This window comes from Alligator mississippiensis, chromosome 3 (genome assembly GCF_030867095.1).
Source record: "Alligator mississippiensis isolate rAllMis1 chromosome 3, rAllMis1, whole genome shotgun sequence".
Taxonomy (NCBI): domain Eukaryota; kingdom Metazoa; phylum Chordata; order Crocodylia; family Alligatoridae; genus Alligator; species Alligator mississippiensis.
In genome coordinates this window covers 201,700,625-201,718,293 of record NC_081826.1, presented here as the reverse complement: position 1 = coordinate 201,718,293, position 17,669 = coordinate 201,700,625, and the positions used below count along the sequence as shown (strand labels likewise).

The 17,669-nt window shown below is 38.0% G+C and overlaps 1 protein-coding gene across 7 annotated transcripts in view; it reads left to right on the top strand.

Moving 5' to 3' along the window:
• Nucleotides 1-17,669, top strand: part of TLE1 (TLE family member 1, transcriptional corepressor) — a 91,539-nt gene that overhangs the window by 55,610 nt on the left and 18,260 nt on the right. For all 7 annotated transcript variants that reach the window (XM_059724813.1, XM_014608710.3, XM_014608709.3 and 4 more), the window contains 6 exons: nucleotides 9,312-9,428; nucleotides 10,679-10,732; nucleotides 13,270-13,422; nucleotides 14,334-14,478; nucleotides 15,202-15,392; nucleotides 16,630-16,706. In XM_059724813.1, the coding sequence (XP_059580796.1) occupies nucleotides 9,312-9,428; nucleotides 10,679-10,732; nucleotides 13,270-13,422; nucleotides 14,334-14,478; nucleotides 15,202-15,392; nucleotides 16,630-16,706 (737 nt within the window). The remainder of the gene's footprint in view (nucleotides 1-9,311; nucleotides 9,429-10,678; nucleotides 10,733-13,269; nucleotides 13,423-14,333; nucleotides 14,479-15,201; nucleotides 15,393-16,629; nucleotides 16,707-17,669) is intronic.

Genomic DNA, 17,669 nt, shown 5'->3' with positions numbered 1-17,669 from the left:
GTTCATTAATTTGCAGTGGTTACTGCACATTTAATTTAGTGCTTGTATAATCAATCGAGTAAAATGCACAGTGACCTGAGTTACTGCTCAGTAGCACCAGTGAATGCCTTTTTAGCAATGACATTGTGCAGTAGTCTAATAATATGGCGCAGTAGTGTATTAGCACCGTCTGTGCTGTCACATGCTACCCCACAGTATTGATAGGTTACTGCACAGTTAGCGTCTTGTGTAGGATGCGCCCAGTGATACCATTGGCAAGTTTGGTCCTATATCCAGAAAATGAGTTGTGACCACTACACTCTCGTATTTCCAATTAAGAAGCAAAAAAATGTATTTTCTTTTCATAGGAAAAGTTTTTAATTAATAAGTTGGCCCGAAGGCACTAAACTGCTTGGTTCTTTATATGCTTACAATTGTTAGTAGTTTAAATTGTGGGATTTGAAATAATTTAATTAAGAATTTCCTGCATACTTTTTAGGTGACAAACCAAATCTAATCTTTTTTTTTTCTTGTTTTTAAACTGAATTTTACAATTCTTGTTTATTTGCTTGTGAACTGCAGTGACATCATTAAAGTCAATATAGCTGTGGAAGTGGTCTCGGGATGGAAGTTCCAAAAACACAGAAGGGACTTAGAAATACAAGGAGCATTGGAGTTCAATGAAGCTTATGTTCCTAAGTTTGTTTGGTGTTCCTGAGAATTTTGCCTGAACTTAACTGCTCTGGGAGCCAGAAGAGTAACCCTGTTGCACTTTGGCCCTACAAATATTTGTATTTTTTTCCTAAAAGTCTTCTGCAAATAACTTTAAGAAAAGGTTCTATATATTTATAAAATCAACAGGTCAAATGCTCTTTGCATATTTTTTGTTAAGTTCAGGGGCTCAGAATGACCACACAATGTTATAAAAAATTCAGACTTATGCTCTGTATACATTGTGTCCATAAAATAAATCTTCTGGAATATAGATCTGATTTGGGGGTGGGGAACAGCTGTCGGAAATGCTTTTTTAGTATCTTGTATGAGTTGCAAGTTCTGTTCTCTTGGGCATAATTTTAAAAAGTAAAAAGTCTTTGTAATAAATGAAAACATTGCATAGAAGTCACTACCATCCACCATATGTCAAATGTATGCATGCTGGACTATTTCTCTGACCTGGATGTGATGTAACCAGAAGAGTGCATGCTAAGATACCATACAGGATCATGGAAGCAGTCTGAGACTTAAGGGCACTGAAAGATGTCAGAAATGTTAAGAAAATAGTGTGGAATGTCCTTTTCAGCTTTGCTAGTTGGATATACCACCTGGAACTGACATCATGTTGGTATGCTATTGTGTATGTGGCACCTTTTACATTTCAGTTCGACTGCAGTATGTTTAATGGCTTAAATATGCTTTATAGCTGAATAGGGATGTACTTGAAAACACCTATGCTACTTGTCATAAAACTAAGAGTGAATGCAGCACTTAAACTGTTTTGTCACATACTAAAGTACATCAAAACCTAAAGGGTCTTCTCCAAATTCAAATTTGTCTGTGGCTAAAATTGTAGGGGTTTGTGTGTGTAGTTAAAAAGTGATCTTTGATTTGTTTGAATTCCAGCAAAGTTAGTTAAATCTTTAGTATTGTTATGAATTTTTTTTCAAGGCATATAGTCAACTGGTCATAGTTACATAACTTGCACCAATATGGCTACAAATCTTACGCTGTTTCTGAAACTAGTACTGTATTCTTAGCATGCAAATTACTATGTAACTCTATTGTGTTACTGACCTAAATAATTCTTTCAATGCAGCTTTGCACATTAACTATGTCTACTGATGCTGCTGAACTTCCAGCAAAAATATGCTCCAGCCTAATATGTAGTCAAGTTTAAGAATTATAAGGTTTGAAACAGACATTGGACAATGAGGGCACCTATACACGAGCAGTGAGGCTGCTCTGATGAACTGTAATTACAGTGCGTTGCAACAGATTCAGTTAATCGAGTCTGGAGCATGGTAATTACCATGCTCCAGCAGACGCCAGCATCTTGTCTATCAGCATTCCTGTGCTGAAAAATGGCAGCGGGGCAGTTTTAAAGCTCATTTGATGAGCTTTAACTAAAGCTTTCCCTCCGCCATTTTTCAGTGGGGACACCGATACATGAGATGCTCTGGGCACTTCATTTACAGTGGCTCTTGGAACCACTCTGAAGCAACCCTCCCCACTCCTGGAGCATGTGTATAAATGCCCTGCAAGCCTGGAGAAGGTACATTAAGTAATTCCCTTATCATTCTTCATGATCCTGGTACAATCAGTGCTTACTGAGGTGACTGCCATACAGGCACATGCTACACACAGGTGGTAGTCTGCACGATAACTGAAACCACATTTCATGGGATGTGATCTCAGCTGTCCAGAATAGAGCCACCTTAATAGGGTTTGAAGTGGGAATGTGGGCATTTTAACTATTGTGACCCTTTTGCCACAGCTAATGAAGCTAGTTCAGTCAGTTATGCTAAGCGAGTTCTGTAACTGAAGTTTAATAAGGGCTTGAGAAGACTCCAGTGTAAGAAAGCTTTGATGTTCACATTTTTCTCTTGAGGGCATAATGGCAACATCTGTCAGACTCATCTCAGGTATTCATTTATCACTTGCCCTCCCACTGTTCTAGTATCCTACTTGGACAGCATAGAAATGCAAATAGTCTCAAGTGCTCTATTGTACCAATTGTAATCTGTAGACAGTAGAGTTTAAACCTTTCTATGTATTTGGGATTCATGTTAAAAGAGCAGTATATCTTCTGTGTGAAGACCAGAATTTTGAGTCTGCTAACAACCCCCTCCCCCACCAGAAGGGGTGGGACCTTCAAAAAGTACCTTTAGGTTAGAAAGCAGTTAATTTTTGTTGTGATGATTGTTTGTAGAAAATGCATGATTATTTACAAAGCAGTCACTTCTATTTCACAGTAAATAAAGCAGTTCCCTGTGATCTCTGCCTGCCAAAAAAGAGCTTTATTGTCTTCTTCCCTTTTCTGAGTGATAGCCAACTTTTTATAAAACTACTTGACATGAAATTTTGCACAAATAATAATTTGGAAGTCTACAATGTTTACATAAAAAGAAATGATGCTCTTCAGATGCCATCTTCTTAGCATACATATCTCTGATACAACTTGTAAAAAAAGAAACTTGCTTTATTTTAACCACATATATAAGCCTCTTATTTACTTTAAGGACCCAATCCCTCAGTCTTTATGCATTGGAAAACACCAATTTATTCCAATGAGAGCTATGTGCACATGCATACTTCAGGGCATTGAATTCAGTTTGCTGTGAAACCCAGCATGAGCTGGTGGCTGGTTACAAGTTTAAAATGAAACAAAACAAAACCAACCTCTCTTCCTGCTCCCCCCCCCCCCCCTCCACCTTCCCCCAAAGAGGAAAAAATCAGCAAAGGGGAACAGAATCAGGGGTGGTCCAGCATAAATATTTATGGGTAATCCCTGACCTCCATTTTTAGTGTTGCTTGTAGCTGAAAAATATTCAATTTAATAGAAGCCTTGTTTTAATCTATTGTTAACCTCTTCTGGTTATTAAACCAAGATGGAAAGCCATTCAAAATTCCTCTCTAAGCTTTTCTGGTTCCTTTCCTAGTGTCTGAAACGTATGGCAGATGCCCTACAGAACTTGTGTTGCTACTGCACCTAAGTAAATAGCAGCTTTTTAATGGCAATGTAGCCTGTTCAAAATATGACATTTGTTTAATTTCAAATAGAGTAAGACATGGGAACAAAAAAGAAGCATTGGGAGAAATTATAGATGATGTGGGAAAAGGCAAATAACTTACACGACTTTAAACAAAATTAACATTTTTTAATCTTGTGCTTTCTTACAAAATAAATATCTCAGATATATGGGTACTGGATACAGAAGACTGGTAGGATTATTGTTTTATGTAAGTTGTTAGGTCTTGAGTCAAATAACCTTTTTCAATTGGGTAGATATTTTAAAAATTACAACCCACAGGAGCTGGTAAGTGCTATCCCCTCCTACTCATCTCATGCTGTTCTAGTTTTACTAGTACAATATGTCAGTCATGTTTCTCTGAGTAGTGAGTGCCAGTGTCTGTTTTGTTGCAAATATTAGATTTGTTCCTGCATTTCTTTCTAATGAAGGATAATGGTTTTTTGTGTGTGTATATATGGACAGCAGCCGATAAGTGTTTGTGTGTGGTATAACGGATCAGCTCTAACATGGTAGTAAAATGAACATAGCCTTTTTCTTGTCTGCTGACAGTATAGACAAAGAGTTCAATCACTATAATGGCTGAGGTCAGCCACTGAAGCTGGTTAGATGTGTAGTAGCATCTATGGATGACCAAATGCAGTGGGGAAGAAAAAAGTATACAGCTCTAGAGAATGTCTTAATTGGTACCAGGTGTAGTTAAACTGCACACAGTTATAATGCAAACTCTGTTACCTAATTGTTATCATGTTCAACATGAAGCTAATTTTCAAGGTTGTGTTTGCTAGCAATTAAGTTCCCTGTGCTATGCTATACCTGAGGATGAATGAGGTGTTATGGGCTCCCTGTCTGAATATCTCTCTCACGTGCTTTTCTTGTGGTTTGGAAATAGTTCCTAAGGGGAATCAGTATGGCAGCTAAGGAAATCCATTTGAATAATGTGCATTATATTCACACTGGGGAACCTGCTTTCTCTCTGTGTACCCATGAGTAGGTTCTCTTTTCTTACATGTATTACCAGTAGTTTCGGTTTGTGAATGTTGGCAGCAAAGTTACTTTGAGATCCTGGGTTGCCTGTTAATACAGCCTTTATGCAGGCCTGGTTACAATGACAGGAAGTAATACTACATTAAGCTTCCAACACAAACTCACACTTTCAAAGTTAATTAAAGGTGGGAATCTATATGAATAGTCTTGAGCCACTGGAAAAAAAAAACCAAAAACCTGTTTGTAACAAAATTGCTTTAATAGGAGTGGAGGATTGTAACCATGATAGTCTAGGAGCTGCATGTCAGGAAAGGGTATATTTTACTGGACTAGCTGTATAGTTGGGACAAGTGTTGGACAAGCTTTTGGGCACCAAGTGCCCTTTGTCAGGGAAAAAACAATTATTTATGCCAATCTGTATGTATCATATGTAGACCCTGCATTCCTAAACCCTAACAGATTAGGTTCTTAGCATGAAAGCATGGCTTATCCTCAATTCAGTGTTTAGTTTCCTGAAATTCAGGTGTCTCACAATTTTTTCTTCATAGCCAACCAATCAGATACTTTTTTGACATCATATAATGATTACCAAACACTGGAGATTAAAAACCAGAGTGAAAATTCTTATGCTATTTATGAAACATATTACAGGGGAAACTAGGAATTCTACCTGTCATTTTAAAATAGGACAGTTTTAGAAAGTTGGAGCTAACAACTTGATTTATTAAATTAGCCACAGAAAAGTGGTGCTAAATAATAAGGTACCTGAAGAAATATAAGCTTCACTTTGGTGTTGTGAAGCTGCTCCTCTTTTACAATATATTAGACTATTTGAGATACCAATCTTTTGGCAAATACAGATGGCATTTGAGCTGTAATATTAGAAGAAGCTTTTCAGTATGCTGTTCTTAGAATCATTCCCTAAACCCATAACTCACTTCTGCGGGCATGTGGCATGCCGACAACCCCAAGTAAAGACGTTTAATATTGTCACCTGTGGTTTTTGTTTGCTGTCACTTATGTCGCTTTTATATTACTGGAATATTTCAAAAAGTGCTACCACAGTGAGTGGAAGTAGAGGCCATTCCATATAGTTGTTGCTCAGAACTGAAGGCCCAGTAATGTCAGTGTCCTGTTTGGAACTGTTGATTAAATTGTCATGTTTTAAATAAGTTTCTTTTTATTTTTCTGCTGGTATGTTAGGAAGCACAGAACACTGACAATTGCGAATGAATGCCCAAATTATTCTAGGTCTCAACTTTGGGATGTGGTTCCTGTTAAGCAGGAATGTGAGAAGAATTAGTGATTATTTGATAGGCTTCAGGGTTTGAACATATGAGGAAACTGACTGGCATTGCTAGCAACACCACAGGTGGACACTGTTGTGGAGTAAGAGTACCTTTAACTGCTAAAAGGCATCTTTTCTCTGGAATAAGAATAGTTACCTTTTCAGTAGGTGTTCCAATCAGTTTCCCATGTGGATTGGCACTTGCTATGAAGAATTCACTTTCTGCAATCCCATGCCATCTTTTACCCATTTATCACCATGCCTATCATGCATGACCCTTCAGAGCAATGAAACTTTATTTTGGGGGAGAGGGCTAAATATGCCACTCCTTCTGTACCCATTCATTCTGAACATGTATCTCACAGAAAATCCCTCCTCCCCTCTAATTCACTTCCAATATACATTTTAATAAAAGTAATTTCTAGAATTAAGGCCTTACCCAGAAGTTAATGAAGTAGGAGGAAATATTGTCAGGTCTGCACTTAGATCTGAAAAGTCACATTAATTTTGGCAGAGCCTGGAAAATAATTACCTTATTCACAGGGTATAAATGATAAAAACTACAACCCAGTGAAAACAGCTGACTTGGAAAAGAGATGTATAGATGGGTTACAGAAAATAAAATGGTGGCATTTAAGATAAAAGTTAAACTTGTCAAGTGAGATTAGGACTTTTATAAGTGAGGATTGTGGTAGTGGTGGTAATGCTGAGGGACACTGAGTGAGTGAATAAATGAGAAGGAAGTTCTCAGTATATGAAGTTAGCACTTGAGTCTTGTCTACGTGTATTTTTAAGAACTGCATTCTCATTCCTAATAGAAATTTTAGTTTTCAATAAAAAGAAAAAAAAATTTTGAGTGCTACTAATGACTCTGGGTGAGTCAGGAGAAGGGCGGGCAGGGAGCTGCATCCCAAAAGCTGTGCAATGCACTTGTTTCTTAATTGTAGCTGATTATTTTCAAACCTAGTAATTAAATGTTTCATGTAGGAATTGTGTTTGAGCATGTGCATGCTTTTGGGGGTTATGTAGATCAACGTGTGCACTTTGGATACATAAATCGGTTTATCTTTATTGTCTTTTGGGATAGTAAATTACACAGAATTATGCCAGGGTTATTTGAATATACCTATGCACGTGCCCTATCCATGTATATAATCATACAAGCTGCAAGTTCTGTGTTTTAGAGGGCTTCTAAATTTAAAAAGGACTTTATAAGCATCAGTTAGTACTGGTAATTAAGTACTTCAATATAAAACTTGCACACAGTTGTCAGGGGTGGTTATCTTTGCCCGTGTGAAACAACTTGCAGGATAGGTCTTAAAAATACAAATTACTACTCTTCCTTTATGCAGCTATTTTCCCCTTCTCTTAGGCAATGGAAATTTAATGAAATCAGTTTCTCATGTGTTTATATTAAGTTACTCTTTCAGCTTTTAAATGCTGGAATAATTGAATTACTTGTAGGTTTTAAAAAAATATTTCTATTAGAGTTTTTCTAAGGGAACATTTTTTTTCTGGTCTTGAATTTAGTAAAGGAATGCTTTTGCAACATTAGACCTTATAGTCAAACTTGAACAGACAGTAGTTCTAAGTTTTCTTCTTCTGTAAACATTGGGGGTTTGTTTTGAAAGAAAAATCTAGTTTTCATTGCAATGGATTTTAGTATTTATTGCTTCCACAACATTCCCTGCTTTTTTTTGTGTGTGCATTTGGAAGGAGAAGAGGGGTTAAATTTAGACTGTATTTATTAAGGTAATTAGTTCAGTGATCCAACAAGCCCACCTTTTAGCTACAAAACATTGTGGTAAAGACATTACTGTGAGCTTCTTTATACTGAATTTCACTGGACCCTCCCCTATGCTTTGTGTAAGCACCCTGGCATTTGTTTAGCTTGAGTAGTCATGAATAAAAGAGCTTAGATCTAGCTTTAAAGTGCAGCTTCTGAAGTAGGCAAAAGAGGATTCAGATTGCCTTATGTACCCTGTTTTGTTTTCCTTCTCCTTTTGGCTGAACGGTAATGTCTGAGCACTGCAAAGCTGCTATGTTGGAGTCTTCTGATTTTTTTTTTTCCCCCCCCCTTTTTTTTTCTTTCTTTTTTTAAAATGTGGTGTTATTCAGTGCATATCATCAAACTGACTATTTGCTTATGTTTGTGATCTCTTAAGAGTAAATATCTATGGCTTTTAAGTACACACAAATATTTCCATTATAGATTTACCACTGTATCTGATTTGGCATAAACATATGTTGGCACCACGCTTTCCTCTAGTGATATTTTTTGAGATGGCTTTTAGAACCAGGCTTATCTGCCTTTGTGAAAGGAGTTTTTCTGCACAACTCATTCAGCATTGTTCATGGCATTAACACATCACTGAACAAATTGCCCTCTTGCATATGCTAATCCTGCACTTAAAAGAACTCATTGTAACATGTTTTAATGCTTTAGCTAGAGAAGAGATGGGAATGGGAGGCATGTCAAATTGTGTCATGTGACCCACAAATATCTAAAATGGCTTTTTTTTCTTTGGGTCAACAGTTTGTACTAAGCATATCTGAATGAAAATAGCCTGTGTAGTTTGTGGAAAAGATTAGTCTTTGCTCTTACCTTTTGTGTGTGTCTGGCCCTAGTTTTTAAGAGCAAGTCTGACTATACAACATTTTAGTCTTAATTTCACACTAGTGGTGAATTTTATGTTGGCAGTAAAAAATATTTGATTCTTGTGTTTGCAGTAAATTTGTTGAGGGCATCTAGTTGGAGTTTTTATCACAGCTAATAAATAAATGAGCTACTCAGTAACCTTAATCCATAGTTAACACCCATTTAATTTTTATTGTTTTAAGAGGTGGAGGGCATTATTACATGCCTCAATTCATAAAGGTACTATAAGCAGGTCCTCCAAGCCTTGCTTGCTTCTGATGTTTTAAAAATGAGTATGCCATGGAACTATAGATTTTATTAGCAGTTATGTAATGCCTGCATATGTGTGTGTGATAATTATAGTAATTGTATAATGAATAAGCAGCAAGTCTCTTTCTCTCAAATAATAAGTTGAATTAAGTAGGAAAATAAATGGTGACTGACATATTAACTGAAGTTCTGATAGGCTGATCTATGCAAAGTCAAGTTTCCCTTTTAAAATGCACATGCCTCAATAAATGTTTGCCTTGAAGGATTTTTGAGTTGAATTAAATGAAATGAGACTGTAGGTATCACATTTCTAAAGCCTCTATCATATCTAGTTGTATTTTCAAGAGTACACAAAGAAATCCTGAAAGGAATTTTTGATTGACCTTGTTTTTTGTCTTTACAGAGTAATTCTCTGTTGGTCCCGGACAGCCTGCGAAGCACAGATAAACGCAGGAATGGGCCTGAGTATTCCAATGACATCAAAAAAAGAAAGGTGGATGATAAGGATTCCAGCCACTATGTAAGCAAATATACGTCAAAGAAATGATTAATTTATTTGGAGATAATGAGTTTGTGTGAAAAGTGGAATAGTTGTGAAGAGCTAGATTTTTTGCAGTTGCTAGGTTTCACGCAGTTGTTGCATATGAATATATGCTACCAAGACCATGCTAATTATGCTATATGTTGAGCTATATTTATGTACTATAATAATGCTATATTAACTAGAATAATGAATAGTTTAGCTTAATGGTACATTATTACTCTCAGTAGATAATAGAGCCAGCCACACCTGCCTTTAGAACTCAAAAACCTTCAAGTATCTACTTCCCGGTGGATTTCAGCAGTAGGTCCTTTTGTGAGCTGCTTCTAAGCCCTGTTGCATGATTCGCCTGGGAAGAGAACCCAGTTATTTTCAGAAGAAGATTGTCTATTTCCATGAACATCCTCTTACATATCATTTAATAATGATCACCAAGGCTGGAGAGAACTATTGTAAATACTCTAGTGGTGGGCTTAATGTTTGGGCACTGCTGAAGTCCATCATTTTTGAAGCAGCATTTGAAGTACTTCAGAATGTTTCACCCATCCTGGGCCAGAGTGAAACAGAACTGAGTAGCAGTGTCTCAATTCAGATCCACAAATCACAGTGAAACTTACCAATTGTTAAATGGAAGTGTCAGAGGCTTGTGTTTTGATTGGAACTATTGAAATGAAACATCAGAATTTTTCAAAACCTTTTCAAAATATTCAGTATTTTTTTTTTCTTGCCTAATCAACCTGCAGGTGTCCTGTAAAAGAGATTCTGATTTCAACCAGGTTGAGTGATAAATGTCATGCAAGATTAATATATAGATAGCCTTTGGGAGAGGGTTCTTGTAATGTTTGATTGTGAGAATATTGCTCGTTAATGGCAGTGATGAGGGCACTCTCATTAGGGTGAGAACTTTAGGGCCAGAAGAACCATGGCTCATATTATTGTCATGTACGAGTTTACTAAGTTACTTGATTCTGTTAAGTTAAATATAGTGTGTGTGAATTATAAAAGTATAATTGGAAACTAAATTCTCAGACTACTATTTTTATCAAATTTTATATATTTGTCTTTTTATAACTAACAGGTGTCAAAGGGCTGTGCGCCTTTAATTTGTATAAAAAAAGTATGCTTTAAGTTCAAGTGTGAATATAGCAGACACCTAGGTTACCTCCTCCCCCCTTCCCCCCCACTCTGTTTTTCAAATAAATTAATCCCAGTGAACTACTTTTTTCTAGGACAGCGATGCAGACAAGAGTGATGATAACCTGGTTGTGGATGTATCCAATGAGGTAACTTAGTTTTCATTTTGAACATTTGTCCAAAAATTAAGGAAAAATACACTCTAGAAAGTTAATTTCCTGCCATCCAAATGTATATCATTGTTCTGATTTATCTTTCTTTTACTAATTAACCTGAAAAACCTCTAATATGTAATGCCGGCTGGCTGCCAGACAGCAAATGAGGCTACTTTCCCTGCTTGCCCTTGCCCTCAGAGGTTGCATTCTAATATTTCACAGCTGCTATCAAAACTGCCGTGGTGTGGTTTGCAGAGTTGTTATGTGATGCATGTAGAGGAATGGAATGGTTAGTAGCTCTGTTTTTTTTTATATCAACATGTCTCCAAGCAAAAAGGAAAAATCATATTTAACACAAAATGACCACAGAGAATGACCAAGAGCACATACAGCAGTTACGTATGTTAGGTCCATCTAAATGACCATCTGTGCAGGCATTCATGGGGTTTAAATCAGGGAAAAAATGGCAGGCCCAGTCTGAGTTAGTTCACTTGAGGAGGTGTACTAACTTAGATCAGGAACTGATTAACCATATCTGTTGAATGCCTGAGTGCAATGCCAGGGCTAGAAAAGCCCAGACAGTTGCCTCAGCCCCAGGGCTGTGCTCTTTCAATCCCCCCTTCCCCACCCTGCAGGCCTGACTGAGCAATTTAGCCTTCTGACCACCCCCAACCCCAGACAGTGCCCCCCCGCCCCCCCCCCCAGAGTTGTGACTGCCTCCAGTCTTGCCACACACTCCCTCCCCCACCCAGAATTACACCAGGTTCTTTGCATCCCTTCCAGCTCCAGCAAGTTGTTATTACATGCAACTCCCAGTCTACATTCATGCAGCTTAAAGTAAGGTGAGCAAACATGGACTGGTTGTGGCAAACACCACCACACTTATTCCAACACCTTTTAAGAAGACCTAGTGTCCTTTGAGAGGGAGAGTCTTGGCGGCAGCAGTTCATGGCAGCAACACTAAGATGGTGGGACCGAGAGAACTCCCTCCTTTCTGTCTCATGCCCTGCAGAATATAGTCTTGAGAGCATGGAATGCCAGTAATCCTTTTCTGTGCTTCCCATCCACTTTGAGACAAGTAGGGATGAGGAACAGTGCCTTTGCTAACCCACAGGGTGCATCCCCATGAGTGCACACGTGCATTTCTTGAGGACAAAAAGCAGCAGCACATAGTTGTGCTGCTACTACTTGTTCCTGGGGAATACCCCTGCAAATGTGCTATGGCACATGGCAAATTGCCCTGGGTGGGGTAGGGGAGGCTGGGGCCAGCACTGGGCTGGCCCTAGCAGCTTTTCTTGGGGACCTCCTGAGGCTGCAGTGGCCATGATCCAGGCACGCAGAGCCTGGCTGGCAGCTGGAGCATGGCTCTGGCCCGTCAGGCTTTGGTCTCGGGCAGCACACACTGCTGCCACATGCGCTGTCCTGCTTTTTGGACTATTTTTTTTAGATAGCAGGATTTCCTGGTATCTGATTTTGGCTCTGTGCTGTAAATATGCAGCTCAGTGACTTTTTTCACATGTAATGTATGTTCTTTAAAAAGCCTTTGAAGTACCACAAAGTGCATGTTTCTGCTCATGGGGACACAGCCACAGTGTCCAGATGAGGTCAGTTCTGTGAAATGTTCATGTTGGCTTGCGGCAAGCAGGTATCCAAGCAGGGTTTTGGGTGACTGGTAGACTCTGGCTGTATATTTGCAGGCTCTGATCGCAACAGTCTCTGAGTATCTGCTCCATAATTAACCAGTAGACCTTCTGACCTTTTGCAGCTGACACCTACATAGAATCCATTCTACAACCAGGGAGAATGGTGAAGAGAGTGGAATAACCATTAAAGTTTTGGCAGTTTCAGGTCTTCTACACAGGGCAAGCACCTTGGGGGAAGCAGGCCATGGCCAAGGAAAAGGAATAATCCTGAAGATTATTCCATCACCTGAGGAATTATTTTATATATTGAAAATAAATCGATTCCAAACAGAGGAGCTGTTGTGCATAGTGTGTATAGAAGGAAGAAATGCAACATAATGTGTTTTTTAGGTCATGAGCTCAAGGTCATTTTCTTTTGAGAGTAAGAATGAGCAAAGTTGGTAATGGCCTGACAAGGATTTTTTAAAATGAGATTTATGTTATGCAGAATCATGTAGATTTTGGACACTCCAAAACTGAATAATCTTGTTAATACTATTCTTGTCCTCTTTCCCCTCCCGTTATTTGTCATACACACTTATCATGCTTTATCTCTAATTAGACGTTAACTCCTCTTAACATACTAAAGAACAAGAACTTTCCATGTTACTATTTAAAGATTACATGCAAAGCAAACTGGATTTATTTTAATTTATTTATTATTAATACCCCCATTAACCAGAAGAAGCAGCAGATGATATTGCAGAGAAACAAATATACATTGGCTTTTGAAAAAATGCACGTAAACTTGTCAGCTTTTTAAAACCTTCCACTTTTTTAGTGAGGGATCTTAGAGAACTTTTGTGAGGGCTTTTCTCCTTATGCTCTTATTCATTGCTATTATTTTAGGATCCTTCATCACCACGGGCAAGTCCATCTCACTCACCCCGTGAAAATGGCATAGATAAAAACCGCCTGCTGAAAAAAGATGCCTCTAGCAGTCCAGCATCTACAGCCTCCTCAGGAAGTTCTACTTCCTTGAAATCCAAAGAAATGAGTTTGGTGAGTATTAAAAGGAGTCTGTAGCCCAGAGGAAATATCTATCTATTTCTCACAAGTATGGGCTAATTCTAATTGCCCTGCATACTGCCATACTTGCTGGCAGCAGGCATCTGATTTTTTTTTTTTTTAAGCACTTGAAGTTGAAGCACATTCTTGTTCCCTCAGATCTTTATAGTGCTATACAACCCTCTTCCTTGCTGATAAAAACTGCTTCATGCTGATCTCTCCTGTGCACTTATATATAATGGTTTCCAAATGTACTGCATAGTGCAAAGGGTTTGCTTTAAACAGAGATTTCTTTTGAGCTAAAAATAGCTTACACTTAAACTCTGCTACATAAGTACACACATACAGAGCTCTTTAAAAGTTCCACAGAATCAGGTTCAAAATTTTAAAGTAGGATACTTTACCATCCCCCTCCCTTATTTATTTATTTTTTTTACAGTATCATTAATGTTTTGATCAAAACATCTTTGGCTGTTAGTCTCTGTTTCTTAAACCACTCCATTTTTAAGACATTATGAATTATACAAAAATTTGTTTGATGTTGTGCTTTGATCTATGCTGTCAGATGCATTATTGTAAGTGGTAAAATGAAATGCTGATTTTAGACCAAAAGAATTTAGTGATACTTTGAATATTGTTCCAAAGAAAAATTAGCTCAGACATTTTTAACTCTTGTGGAAGAAGAAAAAATAACTTTCCACATTTTTTGCTTTTTAATATTGGCAGGAGTAGGAAAGGTCAACATTTTTTGCTCGCTAGTTAATGCTGTCAACATTGCGTGGATTTATGAAAATGGCTGAGGGACTAGGTAGTGGGTGCCCAGCATCCCAGCTGCTGTTGTGATAAATTGTGTAATATGGCCGGGATTAAAAATAATACTCATTTAATTTGTTTAATGATACCAGCATGAAAAAGCCAGCACGCCTGTTCTGAAATCCAGCACACCAACTCCTCGAAGTGATGTGCCAACCCCGGGCACTAGTGCTACTCCAGGACTTCGTCCAGGCCTTGGAAAACCTCCAACAATGGACCCTCTGGTTAACCAAGCTGGTAATGCATTGGCTTTTGTTTGCCTTTAGGATTCTTGCACTAGTCTTGTACTTACGTAATTCTGTATGAATACTAAATAAATGTATTGCTTCATCTTTGATATTACTGAAGAGGCTTCATAAAAAGCAGATGCTCAGACATAGTTGTCAGAAGCTTGAACTTCTTTCTGTCTTGAGTGTTCACATTTCCTTTTATCTCCTTTGTATATAATCTAAACTATAAAATAACTTTCCTGAAGCATCAGGTTGTTGTTCTGAATGTAAGCCCCTGCCCACTCCATTGTTTTTGCTTAGGATAGCTAACATTTGTTGAAATGTAAGTCGTGACAAATTCAGATTGAAGCTTTCCTTTACTGTTCAGTCTGGAGTGGTATAGGTTCTTTAGACATAAGTTTTATTTATATGTCTCAATCTTGCTATGCATTTGGAGAAAGAAACAAAGAATAACTGAATAGGGAAACAATGGTGTGCAGGAGGAAATGGGCAGTGTAAATAATCGGAAAGCTGTGCATATAAGAGTTCTGTTTTACACAAAACCAGGGTGGATGGTGGTGTTGAGCCTGGTACAAAATCTGACAAAATAAACAGGAGTGTAGACAGCGGGGGAAGGCTCGATATGGAAGAAGCAGTAGCCGTCTGGAATGACTGTTCTTTCCTGCATTCAGAGAGACAGAAAGAAAGTTACTTAAATTCAAAATACGTACATTATTTCATTAAACTGCAGCTGCTGGTTTGAGGACTCCCTTGGCAGTACCAGGACCATACCCTGCTCCATTTGGAATGGTACCTCATGCTGGCATGAATGGAGAGTTAACCAGTCCAGGGGCAGCTTATGCCAGCCTGCACAATATGTCCCCCCAGATGAGTGCTGCTGCAGCTGCAGCCGCCGTGGTTGCCTATGGACGATCTCCTATGGTAGGCTACACACTGCTTGCAATCTCAATTGGATGGGTTTTGGTTCACTGAAGAAAAACTACATGCTTCATTTAGCATTGTCAAACTCCTGGGCTATAACAATGCCAGAGGCTTGACTATTTCACTGTATGTTTCACTTTGCTACGTGGCTGAAGAAGCAAACTTGCACCTTGAAAACAAAGAATCTCAGTGCATTTATGTATGTTCCAGTTTTTGTTAGCCTTCATTAATGCTTTGGCTCATTAAGAAATTACAAGCTCTACCTTTTTTTTTTTTTTTAATAAAAAGTGTTGGAAGCTACAAAGCACTTCATTGGTTGTCTGGACATCTGTTTTTCTCCTACCAAAGCAGATTTGTGTGCTTTACAGACATCCTAAATTAAGCTCAAAGCACATAGAAGGCATTTTTATCCACTTTTCTGAGCTTATATTTTTAGTTTTTTTATGAAAATAAGAGATTGAAGTTGATTGGTCTCTCTCTTATGACTTTTGCACCCCTTCTTTCCTAGCATGAGTGCAATAATCAAATAAGGTCCTCCAGTAGTCACCCCTACCAGACTAAAGTTAAGTAAAGGCCCAGTTCTACAAATGTTTTAAGCATGTGGGTAGCTTTATGTACATAAGCAGTCCCAGTGAATTCAACAATGCTGTTTATAAGGATATTTATATGCTGAAGTATTTGCAGGATTGAGCTCTGGATTTATAGGACTTGGTGCCATCGGCTTAGAATGAGCCTTTTTTAAAAAAAAAATTGGAAAAATAGGTTAGTTTTCTTCAGCAGGATGGATGGAAACTGCAAATGGTGCATGCAGCCTTTAAACCAACCTGCAATATGCTTTTAATTAATATGTTTCTTTTTCAAAGGAAGAACTGAATGAGCCTTTGTTCAGATTTGTTGTAGGGATTGTTTAAAAGACAAGTTTATGGGAGATGAATTAATATAAGAGTTAACATTTTTGGAAATCCTGTGGAAGCACCTACTGTGTTAAGCATATTGTTATTGTTCATTTTTAAGATCTAGCCATTACATGCACAAATGTGACCACTTACTAAATGCTAAAAGACATGTCATGTCCCCTTAACACATTGTTTTAAGAAATGGTTCCATTTCTGTAATACTCTGTACAACATATGCATCAAAACAGAAAAAAGGGATGAAAATGAATTGGAGGGTAGATAAGGGGACTTATGGTTTTTGCAGTCAGCAGGCTTAAGTTGTATTCATTTTCCATTATCAGGTTGGGTTTGATCCTCCTCCTCACATGAGAGTACCAGGAATCCCTCCAAATCTAGCAGGAATCCCTGGGGGGAAACCGTAAGTAACTTTTAGCACCTTAGTAATAGCTAGAGGGCATGTAGTTATCTTATGTCAGCAAACAAGATTTCCAAAGGAAAGTTTTATATCTTGGGTGTGTCTAGGAGAATGCTGTAGTCCTCTCCTGATAAGGAGTATGTCTTAAATTCTCAACTGGCCACTGTCATCTTCTTAATCACATACGTACACATTTCCTTATTTCTGGAAAGAAGCTGTTGGTGGGATACATCCCTGGCTTGCTTCTTTTTCAGGCTTGAAAAAGAGTAAGAGAAAGGTAGCAGTGTTGGAAATCAGTAGTACTTGTTAAAAGATCTAAGATGTTTTAAATTAGAACTCATAACGTGTGAAGCTGTCATTAAGCCAGCAGAAACAGTGGTTGTAAATTGCAATCCCCTTTATTTTGGAACACATTTTAGCAGGACTGAAGGTCTTGTGAAACCATTGGATCTCAAGCTTCGGAAATGTAGGGGGTACTTAATGAGGATCTGAAGTAGTTACTTTGGCAAATGATACAAAACTTACATAATGAAGCAGGCACTTCTTAAAACAATCTCAGAGATATGCAGCTGTAGAGCAGCAGGATACACAGGAAAGGATGTACACGGTAGATGTGTAAATGTATGAGGGATTATTTTCACAGCAGTTCTTTGAAATTAGAAGCTTGTATTAATGCTGACCTCTACAAAGTAAAAAGGAGCACTAGAAAAAGTGCTTTTGTTAATGGTGATTGTGATGTTTCTCATTCACAGATAGTCACGTTTGGCCTATCTAGTGAAACGTTTTACTGTAGGGCCAACAGAATTAAAAATGGTTATACAGTTAGCTAACCTATTTGATCGGGGGTGGGGGAAAATGTAGAGAGCCTCTTCAAAATGGCTGGCTTTTTAATTTTTTGCCAGATAGCATATTTTTGGCTTACTAAGCAACATTTTGATAAATGTTATATTATTAAAATATCCACGA